This window comes from Bison bison, unplaced genomic scaffold (assembly GCF_000754665.1).
Source record: "Bison bison bison isolate TAMUID 2011002044 unplaced genomic scaffold, Bison_UMD1.0 scf7180017864034, whole genome shotgun sequence".
Taxonomy (NCBI): domain Eukaryota; kingdom Metazoa; phylum Chordata; class Mammalia; order Artiodactyla; family Bovidae; genus Bison; species Bison bison.
In genome coordinates, this window is record NW_011494606.1 from 6,587,287 (window position 1) to 6,612,421 (window position 25,135).

Genomic DNA, 25,135 nt, shown 5'->3' on the forward strand with positions numbered 1-25,135 from the left:
GATTGCCTAGAGAGTCTGCATGAACAGATGGCCAAATTAGTATATGAATGGATCAGGAAAAAAAGGCAAAAATTCCTTTTTTCTTTGTGAATTTACAAGTATTTCACTAGCTGAGAAACAGCTCTCTAAAGCAGAAGCTTTCAAACTTTTTGACTGTGATCTGGTTAGAAATTTGCTTTACATTCTAGCCTAATACATTGTACATATATTCCACATAAAACTGAAAACAAATTTCATGAAGCAATGCTTAATCTTACACGTGATGCACTCATATATTTTTTTTGCTTGTCTTATTCTTAAAATGCTGATTATGACCAGCTAAAAGATTTCATGACCCACTAATGGATTGCACGTAGTATTCTGAACACATCTCTAAGGGACCATGAAAAATATTTATAATATTTAAGCCATATCTTAGATTTGGACATTTTAAGATGTAAAATGTTTTGCCATAACTATGCTGTTAGAACAAGATTATGACATGAATTAGAGAAACCATTAAAAAAAACCTGGACTCTTTTAAAGTGGGGTTTATTTTGTTATAGAAAATATTGTAAGTGTAATAATTCCTGAAAGGAATGCATTTTAAGGTGTGCAGGAACTGAAATACTTCACAAATCTGTTTCTTCCATTGTGTGTGTGTGTCTATGATGATCTTCAGTTTTTATCTCCAAGAGTAGTAGCCTGTAACCAATAACAGTGGCTTAGCAGTAACTCACCTTGCTACTGCAAAGATTAGTAGTATTTTCATACATGAAAGGCGTATATTTTATACATAAACTATTTTTTACTATGGGAAATAGAATACTAGAGGGAATGGTCAATTGTGATGATTTTCTGGCATAATACTCCCAAATTTTCAATATTTAATTTCCTTTTAAGCACCCAGTGGCAGTAAAATTCTTAGAATTCTGTATGAAGAAAATGATGAATCTGAGGTGGAAATTATTCATGTTACATCCCCTATGTTGGAAACAAGGAGAGCAGATTCATTCCGTTATCCTAAAACAGGTACTGCTTTCCATTGATGTTTATATACACTCATTCCTACTTTTAAAACAAGATTCTTCTGCATTCATTCAAAAGTTTACGACCGAAGGATAGATTGTTAAGTGTCTCTGAAGTAAATTATTTTAATTATAGGCTGATCCTTTTAAATTATTTCAAAGGTAGGGAAGTGCACAAAACTGATTATTTCAAGGAATGGATAAAAAAGTATCTTTGCTACAAAATAAAGATTTTTAAGGGATTATGTTCTTAATTAGCAATTTTTCCCCATATTGCTATTTACAGCATTTCAATTGTGAAATGATATAGGATTCCCCTTCATTACCTACTAATTCCTAATGTTCTTTGGCTCCTTCTTTTATAGTCATATTGAAAATTATGAATTTGAGATAGAATTTTGAGTTTTTTATATAATAAAGCCCTGACTAAATGCAGTATTCCTGATTTGACTAAAAAGGATTCATCTGGTAAAATTAGTTTGAATAGCTTTGTATTACTATTTGTTTATATCTCTTCCTAAAGGCACAGCAAATCCAAAAGTCACTTTTAAGATGTCAGAAATACTGATTGATGCTGAAGGAAGGGTAAGTATAAAATGCTGAGTTAACTTTTTGTATCATTTCGTCTGTCAACAGAGATTGTAGATATGCTTTCTTATATTTTGGACTTGTGGAACTTGCTGAGACATCTGTAGATCATGATTTCAGGTTGACCTCATTTTCTACTTTGAAAACTTTCTTACTGGTTCCCAAGTTAGGAGTATGGGGAGATGCATATTTACCATTCCTTTCCAGTAGTTTTTCCTCTTTGCCTTTGTTAATTCTCCAGATCAGTATTTCTTAGATAGTGGTTATTGACTGTTGAGTTACCCTCTGTGTTGAATAGTTGTCTGTCTTAGGTTAAATATCCCTCATGTCTTTTATACTGCTGCTTTCCACAGTCAGATGCCTATAAGCTTAATGTACACATAATTGATTAAAAAAACAATCTTCTCTGCTAGACTTTTTAAAAACAGCTTTATTGAAGTATATTTCACATACAATATAATTCACTCACTTAAAGTGTAAAATGGCTTTTAGTATATTCTCAAGATTTGTGCAGCTATCACCACAGTCAATTTTAGAACATTTTCCTTACTCCTAAAGGAAATTCACATCCCTTAGTCATCACCCCAAAACCTCTCCATGCCCCCCAGCCCTAGGCGGCCACTAATCTGTCTATGGATCTGCCTGTTCTGGACATTTCATATAAATGGAATCGTACAGTATCTAGTCTGTTCTTTCACTTAACATCTTATTTTCAAGCACTAATCCTGTGGCACCAAGTAACAGCACTTCACTACTTTTTATCACCTAAAAATACTCTATTGTGTGGATATATACCACATTTTATTTATCCACTCAGCAGTTTTAGACAGTTGGGTTCTTCCAAATTTTGGTTACTAAACGTAATGCTACCAATAATGTGGGTGTACAGGTTTTTGTACAGTCATACATTTTCATTTCTCTTGGTTAGATACCTAGGAGTGGAGTTGTTGGGTCATATTATAATTCTGTGTTTTACCCTTTTGAGGAACTTCCAAATGGTGTCTGCAGTGGCTGCACTACTTTATATTCCTACCAGCAGTGTATGAGGTTTGCAGCTTCTCCACATCTTCATCAGCTCTTGTTATTATTTGTCTTATAGCCATCCTAGGGGATTTGAAGTTGCATCTTATTGTGGTTTTGATTTACATTTTTCTAATGACTAATGATGTTGAGCATCTTTTCGTGTGCTTATTGGCCATTTGTATATCTTCTTTGGAGAGCAGTCTATTCAGATCCTTTTGTTCATTTTTAAAAATTTATATTTTAAAGTGTGTTAGCCAGACTAGGGAAAAAAGTTTGCTTACTCAAGACCATTTCACTAATATATTATACATATAGTATTTTAAACTAAAATGTAAGGAACTAGAGACTATTTTTCTTAGATACTAAAGTCTATAAAGTGATTAAAATCTGATTTTACCAGTTACTATCAAGAGTTCTATTAGTATACACTCATGGAAAAAAACTTTTAGACTATGCTAAGTCTTTTAGTTAGAACTTTTTAGACATAAAGAATACCAATAAAGGTAACCCATGACTTACTGCTGGTTTTGCTCTATCCTTTGTACCTAAGACTGAACACGTGTCATGCTGTTAAAAATAGTGCTTTACGTAGACCAGTATCAGTCTTCTATAACTAGGTTCCTTTTTTCTTTTTCAATAGATTATAGATGTCATAGATAAGGAACTAATTCAGCCTTTTGAGATTCTGTTTGAAGGAGTTGAATATATTGCCAGAGCTGGATGGACTCCAGAGGGAAAATAGTGCGTATGTTAAATTGTCACTTCTTTACAAATAATTTAGGACCCAGAACTGTCTGTGCTATTAGGCTCTTCCTTTCCTTTGGAGCTGTTTTCACATGTAAATTTGCAAGGTAGTTAGTTCTACACAAAGAATTTTTCCTGAACTAAGTAGACTTGTAATCCTATAAGCATAGGTGCATTGCATTTTATTTCTGTCTCTTACTTAGCCAGTGACAGTTTCACAGTGGTATTTGTGGTTAAAGTAGGACTTTCAGGCTCATATGTAAGTATATGTATTTTTTTAATTGTATAACTTAAGCAGAAATATTTGTACAGCCTTATGTGAAGATGATTACATGTATTTCCTGTGTCTGATGTGGACAACAGGAGTTTTCATGGGGCTAGCATTTGTTGACATTAAAGGGAGAAAATAATTTCAAAGGCCATCTGTGATTTTGGAAATTTAAAGAAAACTACTTTTAAAACCTCTACTCAAGCTTAACTTTAAAAAAAATGAGTGGAATATGTGTACCTATGGCTGATCCATGTTGATGTATGGTAGAAACCAATTATCCTTCAATTAAAAATAAACAAAAAAATAAGTGTAGAATGAACTAATACTTTTCATTAGCTGTTAGTGATAATTTAACATATACTAAAGCAATACTGTCACTGTGATTACAGAAATAACTGGTGAGTGCTAAAGGAAAGATTAGTGGAATATTCATTTTCCGAAAGAGAGCTTTATTTTGTGCTTTTCTTTTGTTTATGTGAATAGTGCGTGGGCCATCCTACTAGATCGCTCCCAGACTCGCCTACAGATAGTGTTGATCTCACCTGAATTATTTATCCCAGTAGAAGATGATGCCATGGAAAGACAGAGATTCATCGAGTCAGTGCCTGACTCTGTGACACCACTGATTATCTATGAAGAAACGACAGACATCTGGATAAATGTATACATGTTTTCTTGTAATACTTGGTTTAAATATTTTCTCAGAATGCTAAAGTAAATGAATCTTGATAGCAAACTATCAAAAGGAATTTTTTAAGTTCACAGTAATTTTGAATGTTATTTGCTTAGTTTGAACATTTCAAATGGGAATGTTGGTTCCAGAATGGGGAATGGTTTGTAGATGAAAGGTCGATGCCATTCCAGTGACATCTCCCTGGATGCAGAATTGCTCTTGTTTCTGGACACGTCAGATATTGAAAACACAACCTCACCAGGGCCTCTGGGAGGACCACGAGAGTCCTGACTAGAAAAGACTTTCTCTTTTAAGTCGGTAAACTATCCCAAAATATACCAATTTGGGATTGAATTTTTCATTTTCCAGTTTAATGGAAAAAACTTACACAAGATACAAAATAAATAAAGCCAGTTCACTCTCCTCTGGCTGCATATAGGCTTCATGTGATTCACCTAACAGATGACATCTGTTTTCCCTTGAATTGTTAGAATATTTCTGTCTGGAAAAGAAAAGTAAAAAAAAATTTTTCTCATAATTCTTGTAATAAGATTTATATCATTAAATAAACTTCATGCCATTTTTCAAAGAATTCCAGAGATGGTGAGTAAGAAACAGCTTTTGGTTGTATTTTTCATTTTTCTCCATTTGGAAACATTTATTTCTCAGTAGATGACATCTTTGACTAAAGTAAGATAAATATGAAAGGCCCAGGCAAAATCTGTAATTGTACATATACCATACCCTGAAATCTGGCAGTTACTTACATTTCAGAAAATGTTTATCAAGTAATTCTTTCTCTCTGGCTTAGTCAAATTGTTTGCATAGTATTCTCATTAATGTATATAGTAAATTAATCTATCTATTTTACAGATCCATGACATCTTTCATGTTTTTCCCCAAAGTCATGAAGATGAAATTGAATTTATTTTTGCCTCTGAATGCAAAACAGGTTTCCGTCATTTATATAAAATCACATCCATTTTAAAGGAGAGCAAGTATAAGCGATCCAGTGGTGGGCTGCCTGCCCCAAGTAAGAAGTTATTTTCTATTTAAAAAGAGGCAGAAGGTGGGAGGGTCAGGACAATGTAAAGTCTCTTTTGTGTACTTTATAAGCATAAGACAAAGTTTTTGAAGGATACATAATAAATTAATAATACTGGGTAATATTTGGGTGTTGAAATTACTTATTGTTACTTTCTGTTTTTGCCTTGACTATACTTTTTGTTTCAAGTGAGCTCATGTAATTTTTAGATTGAAAAAGCTACTTTTAAAATGTTACAAAGTTATTAGATATTTGTATGTACTAGATTTTTTTATACTGTCTGCACGTATGCTGAAGTTGATTTATAGGTATAGCTCTTCATATTGATATAATTGTTTTCCAAAGTGAAATTAAATATTATGTCAGCTGAAATTAATTTCTTTTTTTAAAGTGTTGGGTTTCCTTCTGGGAAATGTAATACAGATAAATAGGTAAACAAAATGTGTTTACACATACAATGGAATATTATTCAACCTTAAACAGGCAGGACATCTGACACATTCTACAATCCGAACGAACCTTGAAGACACTATACTAAATGAAATAAGCCTGTCATTAAAGGACACATACTGTGTGATTCTATGTATATGAGGTAGCTGCTGCTGCTGCTGCTAAGTCGCTTCAGTCGTGTCCGACCCTGTGCGACCCCATAGACGGCAGCCCACCAGGCTCCCCCGTCCCTGGGATTCTCCAGGCAAGCACACTGGAGTGGGTTGCCATTTCCTTCTCCAATGCATGAAAGTGAAAGGTAAAAGAGAAGTCGCTCAGTCGTGTCCGACTCTTAGCGACCCCATGGACTGCAGCCTACCAGGCTCCTCTGTCCATGGGATTCTCCAGGCAAGAGTACTGGAGTCGGTTGCCATTGCCTTCTCCGTATGAGGTAGCTAGAGCAGTCAAATTCATAAACATAGAAAGTGGCTGCCGGGGACTGAAAGGAGAATGTGTAAGCCTAGAAAAGATGAAATAATGCATTCGATACTTCTGTGTTTTTAAAAAGACTGAGCTACGGTTTTCTACTTTAATAATACAGTTTGTTTTAAAATACTAGACATTTAATGATGTTATGTTGTATGCTTTACTGCCATTTATAACTTAACAGACTCAACATAGCCATTTTTTTTAAATTGTGGTAAAATATGCATAACAAAATTTACCATTTTAAGTGTGTGGTTTCATGACATTAAGTATATTTCCTACTGTTCTGCAATCATCACCACCATCCATCTCCAGGATTCTTTTTCGTCTTCCAGAACTGATTCTGTCCAATAAGTAATATCCGATTTAGTGGTAAATAATTAATAGCTTCCCATTCCTTCCTCCTCTCAGCCCCTGGCAGCCACTTTCTATGTTTATGAATTTGACTGCTCTAGCTACCTCATATACATGGAATCACACAGTATGTGTCCTTTAATGACAGGCTTATTTCATTTAGTATAGTGTCTTCAAGGTTCGTCCGGATTGTAGAATGTGTCAGATGTCCTGCCTTTTTAAGGTTGAATAATATTCCATTGTACGTGTAAACACATTTTGTTTACCCATTCATCTGTCTATTAACAGTGAGGTTACTTCTTTTGACCATTTTAAGTAATGCTGTAATGAGCGTGGGTAGACAAATACCAGTTTGAAATCCTGCTTTCAGTTCTTTTGGGTATATATCCAGAAGTGAAATTGCTTAGTATTTTAATTCTTTAAAGTTTTTTGAGGAACCACCATACACTTTCAATAGCAGCTGCACCTTAATACACCTTAATACATTCCCATTAGAAAGTGCACAGAAGTCCCAATTTCTCTACATCCTTGCTAATAACACTTGTTGTTTTCTGGGTATAGTTCTTTTTTTTGTTTGTTTTGTTTTGGTTTTTTGGCGGGGTTTTGGTAAGAGCCATGCTAATTGATATGCAATGGTATATCGTTGTGCTTTTGATTTGCATTTTCTTAGTGTTTAGTAACATCATATTATTTAGCCAGTTTGTATCTCTTTAGAGAAATGTCTATTTGAATCCTTTGTGGACTTTTTAATTGGATTATTTGTTTTTTCAACATGCCCTTTAACATCATTCTTATTTGGGAAACACTGACCTACAATTTAGGACAGTAGTAAATACTACCTATGACTTGCTCCTTCCCTTAGCATGAATTTTTAAAAAAATCAGACTAGATCTTATATATCCAAGATGGAGTTTTTTTCCCTAAGAGCCTTAGTTTAATTTGACCTTTGGTGTGGAATTGCCCTTACTTGTTCCTCTGTTGTTCAGAAATTAAATCTACTTACAGATTCCAGAAAGTTTAGTGATGAAGACTGGTCAAAGAGCTATGAATAATAATTCACTAAAACAGCATTCTTGGGACAGGGATTAAAAGATAACTTAAAATTTTATACTCGTATTGAAGAATAAGAAGCACTGTCACCTCAGCTGACATTCTTTTCAGAACACTTAGCCCCTGTTCCCTCTCAGTGTCTGCTTCTGAGCCCTTGAGCTTGTCTACCTCTTTCCATTTCCCTCCTTTTTCCTTAGACTTTCTTGCTCCAAATCTTCATCCTTTTCCTTGATGTCCATTTTATTTTCCTCTTCCCTCCTCTTTTTTCTTCCATAAGTGGCTATAATGTGTAACAATTAGTATTGTTATATATTAAATAATACTTATTTTCTGGTGATAAAATTTAAAGTACTAAGTTGAATTTTTGTATCTAAGAAAAATAAAATGAGTCTATTTTTTTAACTTGAGTAGGACCCTACTTAAGATCCTATATCATCTCAGCCTCTTCTCAGCTATCACTTTGAGAGCCAGAGCTGGCAGCAGCTAGGCAGAAGCAGGGGTTTCTTTCTTTTTTTATTTTAACCTTCTCCTTAGGCCACTGAGAGAGCCTTATCTACCAAGACAGAATCTTACAAAGATAAATGGAACATGTTGTTATTTACTATGGTAATATTCAATTTGTTTTTTGCAAATAATAAACAGTTGTATTAAAATTTTCCTTCTCTGGCTTAAGTAGTTTGTTGCATTTCTAGAAGAAATGCCTCGTTGACACATTAGATTGTTTTTGTCTGTCTAAGCAAAGGTCTAGGAATACAAGTGCTTTTGAGTTCTTTTCTGTCTTTACCATAAGAGTCTATTTTGCTGTTTTAACTTTAGTTACATGGATCATTCCATTACTATTGAGAAGACTCATAACTTGGAGTTTTTTTAACTGTAGACTTTATGTTGAGGTGGAATTCACATGACATTAACCGTTTTAAAAGGAATGTTTAGAATGAAGGGAGGCATTTGGTACATTCAATGTTGTGCAGCTAGCTACCACCTCTCTTTAGTTCCAAAGGATTTTCATTATTCTAGACATAACTTTGAATTTTTCAGTGTTCCCTTTTTGAAAAAAAGAGTTTAGAATACTATTTTTCATTGTTTTGTTTGCTTATAGTCTGATGCAAAGTACTGAATTATAATTATATTTATCTTTAGGTGATTTCAAGTGTCCTATTAAAGAGGAAATAGCAATTACCAGTGGTGAATGGGAAGTTCTTGGCCGGCATGGATCTAATGTATGTTCTTTTATTCTACTGATATGTTTAGTCAACATCAGCTGTGTGTATGCTGTACTGAAAATCAGTAGTGCAACTTCATATGACCCCAGTATTTTGAAAATACTGCTAGGGCCTCAAAAAACCCAAGTTGTTGGAAAGGGAGAATCTTAGTTTGAATTCTAAATCTCACCCATTTAATAATGCTGATATTAGAAGTGTTCTGGTTACCAAAGGTCACCATTTGCAGATGCAGTGTTGCATCTTAGTAAGGAAAGGGCTGGTCCATACTTTCCAAGTCTCTCAAAAGTGATTGAGGATATAGTTTGAAAATTATTTCTGAATCTCTTATAGACTACTTGTGTCATTTCTGCATTGGTGCATTTACAGTTCCTGAGGTAGTGATGCTCTTTCATTCACATGTTTATCTTATCTCACAAATGTAAAGTTTCATATACCACTTGCAAATTATAATGGACATTTATACAGAGCATAGATTGATAAGGAAAGGGAGGAAGTCCACCCTCTGTTTTCCTGTTGGCATATGGCTTGCTGTAGCAATTCAATGAATTCTAATTTTTTTCTTTTGCCTTTCATAGTACCTTGTGTTTGTTTCAACTTTCAGTTAGATGGTCAGTTTCATGAGATGTCCAGAAGTCCATCCTTTATATGTGTGATACATAAAGTTAAGTTGAGGTGTGCTACCAGGATTTAGTGAAGGCCTATGATTTCCTCAAATTGATTCAGAAATTTATTGAAGAATTATGTATACTGGCCACTATAGAAGTCACTCACACTTCCTTAGGTGATTAAGGAGAAAGAATGAAGATACAGGCCCCAGGTTTGTTTTTGTTGGTAATGACTTTAGAATGTAATAGGTGACCTTTAAAGTCTCATTTCCACTGGTAGTGTCAATTGGCCTCTGGTTATATACTCAATATATTTTTTTCTGTTTAGGGACCTTTAAATGTTACTGTCAGATGTTAGTGGAATTCCTAAGTTCTGATAATAAAAATTTACACTGATATAAACTTCATGCTGTGTAATGGTTGGATAATACTGAGGGAAACCCCAAAATTATACAGAGCTGAACCTTATTTGGGTAACCTAAATGTCTTTCTGTTACTTGCTATAATGTGCATCAGTTCTTTTCTATCATGCCTATTTATGTGATATATTTATCTCTCTTTCTTACTCTTCTATTTTCCCTCTATTCTTGCTTTATTTTTTTTTTAAGTTATCTTTCCATTTTCTGCTTTTGCAGGTGACCTGTTCACCCAAAGATTTTTAATGCCAGTAATTGAGTAAATCTTTGAGGCTTTTAAGTCTGTTAGCCACTTAGGGTTCTCAAAGTGTGGTCTCTAGACCACAAAGTATCAATACCACCTGGAAACTTTAGAACTACTAGGCCCACCCTAGACCTCTTGAATGGAGAAAGTTGTCTGGGGGTAGGATTCAGCAATCTGTTTTACAAACCCCTCAGGTGATTCTGATGTAAAGTTGTTACAGGAAACAAAGAAAAAAGGAATAAGGAATTAACTATTTATTTAGTTTTGAAAGGCCTGACTTCTAACTGCTAAATCAAGAGCAGAACCAGTCCTGACCTTTTACACAGATTAACACATAACCTGTGAAGCTTCATGAAAGTTTGTTCTGCCATCTCTTATCCTTTGTATCCTTTCTGTCTGTGTCATATAGGCCTTACTTAATGTCAACTGTGTTTATTTATGTATCCATGCATGCTAAAATATGTTTGCAATGATTAAGAAGCTTCTTGAAGAAAATGTGGCATCTAAAAATATTTGCTTTTAGAAATACACCTTTGTTTTCTGTATAAAAGTTTGGATTTTATTAAACGTTATTTGAGTAGGCTGCTGGAAGATTTTGAAAAGGAACAATAAAAGCCATTTATTTAGAATCTCACTGTAATTTGGGAGGAGTATTAAATGAATTCATCTGTGAGTGTACTGGCAGTTTTTTTGTGTTCTGAATGAAGACTTAAAAGATCCTTCATACTTATTTGTAAACTATGCCAGTATTGAAACTGATGGAGTGATTGAGTAGAGTTACTCCCCAACCCAATAGTTAAAACATTTTTGCAAATTTTTACAAAAGACCAAAAAAAAGAAAAAAAAAAAACCACTGCCTAACATACTGCTGCACTAACTGAGAAATAGGAGCTACTGCTGCACTGAGAAATAGACAGGATGCTAAAATTAGACTCTTTTAGGTGTGCATGATTGGTTGACCTGAGCTGTGATACAGATATTTTTTCTTTGTAAAGCGTAGTCGTTTTAATGAAATAATTTTTGTATTTTAAGAAAAGCACACATTTTATCATAGGAAATTATCAGCAGCGTGCAGCTCGGGTGTCCTTTTAACTTTCTGAACAGGATCTATTAAGACATGAACAAAACCACTCAAGCTTATTAACATCAGTGACAAATTAAAGTCAGTGTGTGACTCAAATTATTCTGAGTGAAATTGACTGGTCTTGCCAAGGTCATACTAGCACTGATTTTTATGTTGTTATTTTGACAGATCCAGGTTGATGAAGTCAGAAAGCTGGTATATTTTGAAGGCACCAAAGACTCTCCTTTAGAACATCACCTGTATGTGGTCAGTTATGTAAATCCTGGAGAGGTGACGAGGCTGACTGACCGTGGTTATTCGCACTCTTGCTGCATCAGCCGGGTATTAAGTCCCTGTTTGCAAAGGGTTTCCTGTCATATAAAAAAACCTCTGCTCATATAATACTCCTTTTTAGTAACATGAAAACTGAAACAGCCTATAAAAACCTTAGCCTTCACTTTAGCATTGTATATTCACATAAATGGTCAGAGTGTTACCATACTCCTGCTATAGCATCAATGCAGATATAGCAACAGATAACCTTTTTTTAGTTTTCCCTGGGGGGAAAAAATAATTGTTTTTCCTTTCTCTAGCATTGTGACTTCTTTATAAGTAAGTATAGTAACCAGAAGAGCCCACACTGTGTGTCCCTTTACAAGCTGTCAAGTCCTGACGACGACCCAACCTGCAAGACAAAAGAATTCTGGGCCACGCTCTTGGATTCAGCAGGTACTCATTCTCCTGAACCCGATCTTAAGCGAGATTAGTACATTAGTGCTCTAAACCCGTGTCGTAGGTCCACGTTTCCTGACAGAGCCTTCCCGTCCCTCACCACTGCCTGTCCTTCGGCTGCTGGCTGATCCCATCCCGCCTAGTCTATCAGTTATCAAATAAGGCTGGTTACCTCCTGCTCCAGGCAGGAGCAAGACTGGATGGCCTTTTTGAAAATAAGATTAACATAATCAAGATAACAGCTAGGAAGTGATTTATTCACATGTTTGGATGAGTTCCCAGGTAAACAACGGAACTCGAACGTCATATGGACTGAACTCTTGAGCAGGGAAGCTGCAGCTTTAAGGAATACCCACCTGGTAGCTTTCTTTAACTTCTACCAGCATTTGCAATGGCCACCTTAATAAAAGATAAATCCTCATTTTGTATAGGAGTGAAGAGCACTGTGATTACCTGAATTTAAAATGCTTGATTTCTTAAATATAAATAATGGACTAATATGTTATATCTTTTAATTCATTTTATACCCAAATCCTTTTTTCTGTTAGGTATTTTCACTCATAAATATCTCCTAAAGGGTTAAGAAATTAGTGCAAAACCACAAGGTATAGGTATATTCTGATGTCCACAATTAGAATTTGTAATACGCCAATCTCTGCTTCAACTGGAACATCATCCGGTATACACAGACTTGGGGGAGGTCTGTGTAGCTTTGTAAAACCAAACACTGATCATGAGTTTTTTTTCTGGGTTCTGATTAGGCTTATTCTCTAATGATCATAAAGAAATGTTTTTTGAGCACCTGCTGTGAGCAAGTTAAGTTAATTTGTGCTTTCAGTTTCTCATCAGGTATATGGCTTAACCATCAATAAGTTATACAAGCTGAGTGCAAAGTATTTGTGTTCTGCATGTAAATACCTCCTGGGCTCCAATGATTATTGATAATACTTTGTGTCTGCTTCTGAAATGGATAATTTGATGTGTTCATTAGATTTCCTTTTTTAAATATAACTATTTGTGCTTAATTTCTTGCTTGTCATCTAAAGGAGGGATAGTTAGTTATTAGGGTAGTGGGTTTATGGTATTTTTTCCTTGCTCTCAGATTGTCAAGCTCACATAAGAACTTTACAGAATGTATTACCTCCTCCCAGGTCCTCTTCCTGACTATACCCCTCCAGAAATTTTTTCTTTTGAAAGCACTACTGGATTTACATTGTATGGGATGCTGTACAAACCTCATGATCTACAACCTGGAAAGAAATACCCCACTGTGCTGTTTATATATGGTGGTCCTCAGGTAGGCATATTTCTGTACATATGTGTATGTGTTTTCATTTTCTTTTTTTTTTTAGATAATTTGTTATTTAAATGTCTGGTCAGTTGTTTAAGATTTGAGCATTGCTGAGCCTCTGCTGTTACTGACTCTGGCTTATGCTCTCATTACCCAGTTTAGGAGTTTAGGAAGCTGGGTTTTGTTAGGTAGCGAATTTGAAAATCAGTGTCACTTTCTTTTTTTTGGCCATGCTGCTTTGCTTGTGGGATCTTAGTTCCCCAACCAGGGATTGAACCAGGGCCCTTGGAAGTGAAAGTGCAGAGTCTTAACCACTGGACTGCCAGGGAATTTCCTCAATGTCAATTTCTTAATTCACAGTGAGGACTGTAACTGTCATGGGGAATGTAATAGTCATGTCAGTTAGTAAATATGTTGTATTCTAGGTAGTTATAGTTTCCACTTGTTTGGAAAATGATACTAAATAATTAAATGTCTTGGTTAATAAAGAGTCTTAACAGATATTTTTGAAACCTTTGGTATCCTAATGAATTCCCCCTCTTCATTCTAAGGCCAGATCTCTCAAGCAAGCTATAATACTTTTATCAGCTAGTTAAGGCAGCTGCTGGAGAAGGAAATGGCAACCCATTCCAGTATTCTTGCCTGGAGAATCCCTGGGACAGAGGAGCCTGGTGGGCTGCTGTCCATGGGGTCACACAGAGTCGGACACGACTGGAGGGACTTAGCGGCAACAGCAGCAGCAAGGCAGTTGCTAAATGGCACTAGTCCACACGTGTCACACAGCTTTTAAATAGAGACAGTAAAATTTAAACCTGGGGCTTCCGAAGTGGCGTTAGTGGTAAAGAATCTGCCTGCCAATGCAGGAAACCCAAGACATGCAGTTTTGATCCCTGGGTTGGGAAGATCCCCTGGAAGAGGACATGGCAACCCACTCCAGTATTCTTGCCTGGAGAACCCCGTGGACAGAGGAACCTGGTGGGCTACAGTCCACAGGGTCACAGAGTCATGACTGAAGCAGCTTAGTACAGCACATACTATTCTTCAGCACTGCCAGAAGTTTGCACATTGATTTTCTTTTTTTTCTGCGTTAAATAGTAGCATGTGAGTATTAAGGAAATTTTACTATCAGAGTAAAGTGTTTTGGGTAGGTTAGTTGGTTAACTGGTAATTTTTTTTAAAGTTTAATCTTGTTTACATATCTCACACTGAGCCCCTAAAGAAGTTAGAATTATATATATGTTTTTTCCTAATATAACTCTCTCTCTTTTAAAATTAATGCATTTTGGATTGTGCTAGGTCTCTGTTACTGTCCTCAGGCGTTCTGTAGGTTTGGCCAGCAGGGGCTGCTCTGTTGCAGCTGCGCAGGTTTCTCACTGTGATGGCTTCTCTTGTTGCAAAGCACAAGCTCTAGGAGCATGGGCTTCCCAGCTCAGCAGTTGTGGCTCCTGGGCTCTAGAGCACAGGCTCAGGAGTTGTGCCACTTGGACTTAGTTGCACTGTGGAGTGTGGGATCTTCCCAGACCAGGGATTGAACCTGTGTCTCCTGCCCTGGCAGATGGATTCTTATGTACTGTACCATCAGGGAGGTCCAATTACAACTCTCTAGAATTCAGTAAATATCCTATTTTATAGTTATATCCAGTTATTCAGATCTGGAAGTATATCTAGGTGTCAAGTTATCAAAAACATAAAAGGTAGCTACATAAGCCATAACATCTCAGTAGTGATGATCATACATCAACTTAAGTCACTTTGCCATTGTTTGATGTGTTTTACAAACAAAACATGATTTTCATTGTAGTTATCTACACATAAATTATGAAAGAGTTAAATGAGACTTCTCTTAAAAACTTGGAAGCCAGATCTTTGTGAACTTAAAGGTGTAATATAAGGAATTCAAGAGAGAAATTACAGGGCACTCTTAAAAGCTTTACATGTTCTATTATTTAAATAAGAAGGATGTTTCTTCTTCCCAATGAAGAAATGATATATGAGATATGTGAAAAACATACTATAAAAACTAGCTGGTTATCTAGATATTTAAGACTAAAGGACTCCTTATATTAATGAAGTGAAGTGAAGTCACTCAGACATGCCCGACTCTTTGTGACCCCATGGACTGTAGCCAGGCTCCTCAGTCCATGGGATTTTCCAGGCAAGGGTACTGGAGTGGGTTGCCATTTCCTTCTCCGGGGGATCTTCCCGACTCAGGGATCGAACCTGGGTCTCCCAAATTGTAGGCAGATGCTTTACCGTCTGAGTTACCAGGGAAGCCCCCTTATATTAGTAATTAAGTTTAAAAAGTCTAAGCCATATGAAAAGATAGTGTCACTAATCCAATAGGGAAATGCAAATCAAAACCACAATGAGATAGCACTTCATACCCTTTAGAATAGCTCTTTTTTTAATAAAAAAGAAAATAATAAATGTTGGTAAGGGTGTAGAAAAATTGGAACTCTACTTTGCTGATGGGAATGTAAAATGATGCAGCCGCTGTGAAAAACAATATAGCAGTACTTCAAAAATTTATACATAGAATTATAATCTGACCCAGCAATTCCATTTCAGGCTATATACCCAAAAGAATTGAAAGCAGAGACTCAGATACTTGTTTGAGTTACAAGTATGCAGTGTCAATTGCAACATCATTCACAATAGCCAAAATGTGGAAGCAACCCCAGTGTCCATTGATAGACGAATGGGTAAACAAAATGTGATATATAAAGGAATATTATGCAGCCTTAAAAAGGAGGAAATTCTGACTTATGCTACGTGGATAAACCTTGAGGACATTGTGTAAGTGAAATAAGCCAGGCATAAAAGGATAAATATTGTATTATTCCACTTGTGTGAGATACCCAGAAGAAGCAAATTCATAGAGATAGAAAGTAGAATAGAGCTTGTCAGGGACTGGGGGAGGGATAGGGAATTATTGTTTAAAGAGTTGAAGTTTCTGTTTGAGATGATGAAAAGGCTCTGGAAATCAGTAGTGGTGGTGGTTGTACAGCAGTGTGAATGTACTTAATACCACTGAAATAGAGGTGTTTGTTTCTCAAAGTGTTCTTTGGATGCATTCAAATTTGGTGAGGCCACAGGAAAAGCTGGTGTTCAGTCTGCAGGGAGATTTCACCTTAAGACTTTGAGTGATAGAATCGGTTAGCACTTCAACCCATTGGGAGATCATTCATCCTTGTATTTGATAATCATTTTGATTAGTTATGAAGAGACTCCTTAAGGTAAGACCAGATCTTTCTACTAGCACACAGTAACCTTGCAAAATTTGATTAAATCCTAAAAGTGATCCAAGCCTTTTTTTTTTCCTTCCCTTGGTGGGTATTCAGGTCAAAGTGGAAGTCTTTTTGAATAAGGAACAGTGTCTCAATTCATAACATGAAAGGAATTACTTCCTGATTAAATGTAGCAGTGCCTGCCATAGGACATAAGTGAAACCAAGGAAAGCAACAAATAATTCTATTTGAAGTTGTTAAGGCTGATTGCTTTAAACCTTTTATTGATAACAGTAGTATTGTTTAAAAATGTTTAACAAATACTTATGATGCTTCCTATGTGTCGGACACTTCTGCAAACATAAATGCATAAGAGAGGTTAAAATAGCAGAGTACAGGTTTTGAAGAATTGATACTGAAGAAAACTTTTGAATTCTTGGTGCTCAAGGGCATTATGTTTGAGTACCTTCTTCTAAGAAGAAGCAGGCCTTGAGGCTACAAAGGCAAAAACACTGGCTCTGGGGGAAAATGTTCCTATCAGGCAACTGAGGCCGTCTTCGGTGATTTACAGCAGGCAAAGAAGTGAGTTAATTTTCTTATATGTTTGTATTTGTGTTCTTCTAGGCTTACTACTTCTTTTTGCAGCTCCTTTCCTTTAAAAACAAGCACCTTTGCCCACCAAACACCTCTTCCCAAGGTAGAAAGGAAAACCATCATTCTCTATTTTTCATTCATTCATTCAGCAAATAGTTACTGAGTGCCTGTTATGTACCAAGCAGTATTCTAGGCAGTGAGGATACCACAATGAACAAGTCAGACTAATGTCCCACCCTCATGAAGATTAATGAGGAAAATAAGATAAATTATATAACTTCATATAATGGCAGTGTTATGAATAATTGTTGAGAAGGAAGATAACAAAGTGACTAAAATGAGGGTTCTGATTGGAAGGGCAAAGAAGCTCTCTGAGGTTGCAGAGGATGAGAAGGGATGAGCCATGTTAAAGATCTGAGGGAAGAGCATTCCAGACTGAGGGGAAAATAAATGTCAAGGTCCCGGGGTTAGAACCAACTCAGTATAATTGATAGTAAGACTAGAATACAGTGCTCAAGGGGGAGAAATGGGATGAGATGAGGTGAGAGAAAATAGCCAAGGACCAAATATTGTAGGGTCTCGAAGGCAGTGGTAAGAAGTTTAGATCTTACTCTGATCTAAATGCCCTACCATTAGAAGGAGCCAAGCCATAAAGTCATACCTGGTTTGCATTTTTAAAACATCGTTCTGTTACTATGAGAATAGATTGTATGGAGGACAAGTATAGAAACAGAAAGACCTGTTTGGCAGTTGTTACAGTGGTAACTAAACATCCAGAAGTTCAAAAGGAAGATTTTTTTACATGCCCACCTCCAGTCTAGCTCAGTAAATGATCAGTAGATGTTGATTGAGTGAAGATAGCACCAATTCTTATTTTAATTCCTGACTAACTTGGTTTTCCCAATGGTTTACACCAGAGAACACTTTCTCAATTTTGCCAGAATCCATTTTTTGTTTATTATCTGTCTTTGTTGTTGTTGTTCAGTCCCCCAGTTGTGTCTGACTCTTTGCAACCCCATGGATTGCAGCACGCCAGGCCTCCCTGGCCGTCACCGTCTCCTGGAGTTTGCCCAAGTTCATGTTCATTGCATCGGTGATGCCTTCCAGCCATCTCTTCCTCTGACGCCCTCTTCTCCTCCTGCCCTCAGTCTTTCCCAGCATCAGGGACTTTTCCAATGAGTTGTCTGTTCGTGTCAGATGCCCAGGATACTGGAGCTTCAGCTTCAGTCCGTCCAGTGAATATTCAGGGTTGATCTTTCTTAAGATTGACTGGTTTGTCCCAGGTTCTGGCACCAAGAAATGGAACAAAACAAAACAAAAGATTGGTTTGATCTCTTGCTGTCCAAGGGACTTTCAGGAGTCTTCTCCAGCACCACAGTTGAAGGCATCAGTTCTTTGGCGTTCTACCTTCTTTATGGTCCAGCTCTCACAATCATATGTGACCCCTGGGAAGACCATAGCCTTGACTATACGGACCTTTGTCGGCCGAATAATGTCCCTGCTTTTCAACATACTGTCTAGGTTTGTCATCGCTTTCCTGCCAAGAAGCAGTCGTCTTCTGATTTCATGGCTGCAGTCACTGTCTGCAGTGATTTTGGAGCCCAAGAAGAGGAAATCTGTCACTACTTCCACCTTTTCCCTTCTATTTGCCATGCAGCAATGGGGCTGGATGCCATTGTCTTAGTTTTTAAAATATTTAGTCTTAAGCCAGCTCTTACCCTCTCCTCCTTCACCTCATCAAGAGGCTCTTTAGTTCCTCTTTGCTCTTAGTGTCCACCAAAACCTTGAACTTCTGTAGCTTTTTGCCCATTAGTTAAAGTCTTCTTTTCACTGGAGAGTTTACTTCTGGTGAAGCACTAAACTGCATTTAATTTCGCAGTCATTTTGAAGTATAGTTTCTAGGGTGCTAAAGTTTTTTAAGAATTATCTTACCTTTTGCACTGATCTGTGTAACAGGAAAAAGTAAGCTGACTGGTCACAGTATTTTATTAAAGTACTGAAGTTTTCCCTCTACTGGTCAGAGACAATCCCAGAAGATACAGGTAGGGAGAAAAAAAATGGTCCTGTTCCATCATTTGAAGGATGCATTTCTTTCTCAGGGTAGAAGTAATCATTTTAGTAACTTTTTTTATGGAATAGACTAAATCATATATCTTATAGTAGTTAATATCTTATAATTTTGAAGTCTGTAATTGTTCATTAATCCTCTGAACTTTGCATGTGAAGTTAAGAAAGAAAAGAAATAACATAAACATGAAAAGATTTAAGTTAATTTAAAAATATATCATGGAGAAGGCAGTAACACCCCATTCCAGTACTCTTGCCTGGAAAATCCCATGGATGGAGGAGCCTGGTAAACTGCAGTCCATGGGGTCACGAAGAGTCGGACACGGCTGAGCGACTTCACTTTCACTTTTCACTTTCATGCATTGGAGAAGGAAATGGCAACCCACTCCACTGTTCTTGCCTGGAGAATCCCAGGGATGGGGTAGCCTGGTGGGCTGCCGTCTATGGGGTCACACAGAGTCGGACACGACTGAAGCGACTTAGCAGCAGCAGCAGCAGCAAAAATATATCAGGCAAGGGGAAAGAGAGAGTTACTAAACAGTGACCATAAAAAAAAAACCTGAATTATGCAAGATGAATAAGTTCTCGAGATCTGCTGTGCAAAACTGTCCTATGATTAACAATACGGTATTGTACGCTTAAATTTTTAAGAGGGTCCATTTTATGTGTTCTTGCCACAAGAAAATAATTTCATTTTATAGGCAAAATAATATTAAAAATGTAAGCTTTCTATTTTTTGCAGCATCCTTCCTCTCTAATTTGCTTTTGTATGTTACCATAGAATGCATTTCACTGAAGCTGTCTTTCTTCCTCAGGTGCAGTTGGTGAATAATCGGTTTAAAGGAGTGAAGTACTTCCGACTGAACACCCTGGCCTCTCTGGGCTATGTGGTTGTGGTGATAGACAACAGGGGGTCCTGCCACCGGGGGCTTAAATTTGAAGGCGCCTTTAAGTATAAAATGGTGTGTGAGCATACCAGCATTTCTCTTTTAAAGACATTTGCAGTTTTTGGTGCTTTGTTTGGTGTGAAATCCCAGAGACAGAAATGGGGCAGGGACCGTGAGTGAGTGTGCGTGTGCACATGTGTGAGCATGTGCTTGGGGCGGGAGGGAAGGTGCCAGCCGATCCTCACTAGGCTATTCCAGTCTACCTGTAAGTAGCTTTGTGGAGCTGAGATAGAACCACTTTTACATAGAAACCCCCTCTCTTTCTATTTTTTATGTCCAGTGTAGCCAGAAGGCATCACATTTAGTTTTCAGCATCCTGTACACTAGTAAGAGGAATAACTGAGATTTGTTCTGTCCTCTGTGAAGAGAGAAACCAACTGGTTAGTGCCTTCCTTGTGACAAGCCTCTTTCTCTCTACAGGAAGCTTTAAATGCTACCTTTTAGAGATGCCCCATGTCCTTTCTGCTGCTTTGGGAAATGATGAGAATCCGATGTTCCTTTTGCACAGTAAGGCAGTTACTGTGTTTGCCAGTGTATTGGACATGCTGAGTAAGACATGGGGATTTTCTCCCACAGCCAGTTCTTTGACCTTATGTTGTATTCTCATGTAAGTTTTTGTTTTTATTTTTGTTTTTGGCTCAGTGAAGTGAGATTGTGTGCACTGGCAGGCCTAGTAATACAGATAGGGTGGTGGTGATAGGAATCAGGACTATATAGGACTTTAAAGAAATTGTATGTTCAATTCCTAGAGGTAGATAATGGGCAAAGAGGAGAACAAGACCTCAAGAGTGATTCCTTCCACTTTATTGCATGAAGTTTTAAAGAGAAGTAAAATTAGTCATCCACTTAAGGGGGCTAATTTTTCATCTTTGGGTATAGGAAGGCTTGTTACAAGGAAGATGCTGACCTCTTAGCAGACAACAGAACAAATGGAAATGGGAAATACCCATATGACAAAGGACATTTGGGCTTGCAGTAGGAAAGAACTTTGTGACTAAGGGGTAACTAAACTCTAGGACAGGCTAGCAACAGAAGCTATAGGCTCCTATCTCTAAATAGAGTTAAAAATTTTTTAACTTTTTAAAAAAAAAATTTTTTTTTTTCCAAGCCACAGAATCTCAATCAATAATAAGTTCTTTTCTTAAAAAAAAAAAACAAAACAAAACAAAACACAGGTGTTTTTAGTAAGAACATCTGCCAGCTTTCAAAACACTCTATAATGAGATTTTTATTTATCAGAATCGGTGAAATGTTCTCCCTTTTTTGACAGGGTCAAATAGAAATTGACGATCAAGTGGAAGGACTCCAGTATCTAGCCTCTCAATATGATTTCATTGACTTAGATCGTGTGGGCATCCATGGCTGGTCCTATGGAGGATACCTGTCCCTAATGGCGTTAATGCAGAGGTCAGATATCTTCAGGGTATGTGATTTCCTATGGTATTTCTTTTGCAATAAGGGTAGAATTTTCTATAAATTGAGATACAAGAAAAGAACCAATTTTCTGAAGTTGACAGTATTATGAAATATTAGGGTTTGTGTGTTTAACAGCCATGAGAAATAATAGATTTATCTTGTCAACTTGTGGGATATATATTTATATTTCTTTATCTGTATATATCTGTATGAAATACTTGTCAGCTTGATCAGGTATTAGCTATTAACAGACATATGCCAAATATTATGGGAGATAGTCTTGATTAGTAAAACCCACATTCGTATTGGATTGTTCTTATTTTTTTAATTATTGGGCTACAGCATCTGAGGGCAGGGATCTATCTGCCTTATGCTGTATCCTCAGCAGCCAAGCACAAGGCTTGGCACATAGTAGGTCCTAAGTAAGTCTGTACCAAATGAATAAACTACTAAATATATAAGCAGTGATTACAACTTTATAAACAACCTCTTATGTTAGAGGTTGTAGAAAAATATGTTAGAAAAAAGATGCTAAAAACTGTTAAGCAAATGGAAATAATGAGTAGCATTTTTCTTTTTTTAATATTTCATTAACATTTTATTTTACAGTGGAAATTATTTATTTTTAGGAATAAAAGTGACAAGGTTTTTGTATATTCAGATAATCTTTATTTATAATAACAACAAAATGAAGTCTGAATACTGCCATAATTTTCCCAGGCTTGCAGCTGTCAAGAAAGTAATTACAATATTTAAATATAAAACTGTGGGAGCCTTAAAATGAGACAAGTGTTTAGTACGTAAATATATTGCATTCATTGTTTTAAATTCTGTACTGCCAACAGAAGCTAAAAAAACAAAAAAGAAGAAAATGACTGCTCTTCCTATGTAAAGCTGACACGTGTCCCATATTTTTTTCCTCAGCTTACACTGAGGCATTCATATGTTCTAGTTCAGCCTCCTCTTCTAATGGAGACTCATGTTTATGTTTCATCCAGCCCAGGTTAAGGATTTAGCGTGTGCCACCTCTGTGGAACATGAAGCTATCTGACTCATTAAGTATCAAGTTCTTGACCTTGGCATTCCCCTTTGATTTTCTCAGTTGCCTGAGACCACAGTTGTGAGGCTAAAGCCTAAAGATAATTTTAGCCTATAAATTTGCAGTTACAGACTGTCAGTGTTAACCATTCTTTTCTGAACCACACTTGACTGTCACTGTTATCTTCTGTAGGTTGCTATTGCCGGGGCCCCAGTCACTCTGTGGATCTTCTATGATACAGGCTACACGGAACGTTATATGGGTCACCCTGACCAGAATGAACAGGGCTATTACTTAGGATCTGTAGCCATGCAAGCAGAAAAATTCCCCTCTGAGTAAGTTCAAGCTTTAAAACTAAAATTTTAAATTGTATTTTTTAAGATTGTCTTTAATAGTAAGGAAAGCTACAAATATGACAAAAATAAAACTAATATTATATGGATTACTAGAAAGCATGGCTGTTTTCTTAAAGCTGAATTATAGGCCAGTTCATATAATTTTGGTTTTTTAGGAGAAGGCAATGGCAACCCATTCCAGTACTCTTGCCTGGAAAATCCCATGGACGGAGGAGCCTGGTAGGCTGTAGTCCATGGGGTCGCTAAGAGTCGGGCATGACTGAGCGACTTCACTTTCACTTTTCACTTTCATGCATTGGAGAAGGCAATGGCAACCCACTCCAGTGTTCTTACCTGGAGAATCCAAGGGACGGGGGAGCCTGGTGGGCTGCCGTCTCTGAGGTCGCACAGAGTCGGACACGACTGAAGTGACTTAGCAGCAGCAGCGAGTTATATTTGAAGCAATTGCTTAAGTGCTAAAAGAATCTTTATTAATTAAGTATACCACTGTTTCCCTGGAGGAGGGCGTGGCAACCCACTCCAGTATTCTTGCCTAGAGAATGTCCATGGACAGAGGAGCCTGGCAGGCTACAGTCCATGGGGTCTCAAAGAGTTGGACACAACTGAGCAACTAAGCACAGCACAACACCACTGTTTCAGAGTGGAAAAAATTCCATTTCTGCTTACGTATATTTTACAAATAGCATATATGATTATTCCTTTTCTAGGGACATGCTGTAATTATTGATGTATGATAATATCTTAATAGGAAATTGAACACGTTTGATTTTTTTCATTACATGTAGCATCTGGTTAATATATTACTAATTTAATATTGAAATGTTGAATCCTTATTCTAACATTACAGTATACGGAAGTTATTGTAGTAGGTTATGGTTAGTTTTAACAAGTTAAGTAGTTTTCACAAATACTCTATTTTACCTCATCTTCTGATATTTCCATTTCTCCAGACCAAATCGTTTACTGCTCTTACATGGGTTCTTGGATGAGAATGTTCATTTTGCACACACCAGTATATTACTGAGTTTTTTAGTGAGGGCTGGAAAGCCATATGATTTACAGGTGAGTTATTTTAATTTTCTGATTAATATAGTCATGATTCATGATTGGTTACTTTGAAATATAATAAACTATGGAGTGAGGTTGAATTTTCAGCTGTGGCCACTGTCTGCTTAAGAGAACTGAAATACTAGGCATAGTTAGCAGTGCCTCTAGTTGGTAAAAGTTAAGATTTTGTTCTGTTGAAGTCAGGATGAAAATTGGCCTGTCCGATTACATGACTTGTGTGTCTGTATCTGCTTTCAGTTTGTAGTCGTGGACAAGATGACAGGAGTCCATTCACTATCCTCCTTTGCTTTTCTTCTTCCCCTTGGAAGGGTGAGGAAATGCTGCTTGATTTCATTGTAAAGGATTTTTAGGACCTGAATATATGGTCTTTTAATTTTCTTCTATTTTATATTGACACTGGGGCAGAAACCAAGTTACCCACCTCCATTGCTCCATTATTAAAAAAAAAAACTTTTAAGAGAAACCGTTCTTCCTTTTCTTCCTTGTTTCTGCTCCTTGCATGGATTATATGCTCGTAAGAAATGAAAAATATTACTTTCCTTCTTTTATGTTTCAGTTGGCATTTCTTTGGGTAAACTCTGGGATATTTGCTGTAGCATCAGTTTCCAAGGGTCTCGGGGCCCTTCTATATACCAAACAGTTTTTCTTTACGTGAATTATGTCAGTGGGTATTGCTCTTACATTGACTAAGAAAATCTTAAAATATTTATTTATTTACCAATGATAAACTATTATTACATGTTAGCACAGATCACATTTTTTTAATGGGGGAAAAACAATTTAAAGTTTACTGAGAAAGTTAGTACTGTTTTACATATTTGTAAATCCCTTTAATATCTGACTTAATAAGAAATAACACCTCAATGCTCATATCTACTTCTGTTGTGAAATGTTGTTTTGGCTAAAGTAAATGAAGAAATTTCAGCCTCACAAAATACCTAGCTAAGAAATGGGAGTAATATTTTAGCTTTTTCAGATAATAATAGCTGTTCTTCTTTGTTGCTGCACTAAAACTGGACAAATGGTAGTTCTTAAAGGTTAGTTTTAGTGTAGAATCCGAAGCCATATCTGTAAACTTCTCATGCTCTGTTATAGTCTGTTGGGTGGATCTTGTACTTCAGATGCATCTTTTATCCATGCATTGGTCATCTGGAAAACACTGGTTCACTTCTAATTG

At 36.6% G+C, this 25,135-nt stretch overlaps 1 protein-coding gene across 6 annotated transcripts in view; it reads left to right on the forward strand.

Moving 5' to 3' along the window:
• DPP8 (dipeptidyl-peptidase 8) overlaps positions 1 to 25,135 on the forward strand; it is a 54,221-nt gene that overhangs the window by 23,762 nt on the left and 5,324 nt on the right. For 5 of the 6 annotated variants that reach the window (XM_010834558.1, XM_010834560.1, XM_010834559.1 and 2 more), the window contains 13 exons: positions 883 to 1,011; positions 1,531 to 1,592; positions 3,259 to 3,359; positions 4,117 to 4,294; positions 5,180 to 5,339; positions 8,811 to 8,890; positions 11,411 to 11,563; positions 11,815 to 11,950; positions 13,105 to 13,250; positions 19,948 to 20,094; positions 21,350 to 21,502; positions 22,727 to 22,869; positions 23,841 to 23,952. In XM_010834558.1, the coding sequence (XP_010832860.1) occupies positions 883 to 1,011; positions 1,531 to 1,592; positions 3,259 to 3,359; positions 4,117 to 4,294; positions 5,180 to 5,339; positions 8,811 to 8,890; positions 11,411 to 11,563; positions 11,815 to 11,950; positions 13,105 to 13,250; positions 19,948 to 20,094; positions 21,350 to 21,502; positions 22,727 to 22,869; positions 23,841 to 23,952 (1,700 nt within the window). Of the gene's footprint in view, positions 1 to 882; positions 1,012 to 1,530; positions 1,593 to 3,258; positions 3,360 to 4,116; positions 4,295 to 5,179; positions 5,340 to 8,810; positions 8,891 to 11,410; positions 11,564 to 11,814; positions 11,951 to 13,104; positions 13,251 to 19,947; positions 20,095 to 20,499; positions 20,687 to 21,349; positions 21,503 to 22,726; positions 22,870 to 23,840; positions 23,953 to 25,135 lie in introns of those variants that run through there. The other variant, XR_824776.1, reaches the window with a different exon arrangement.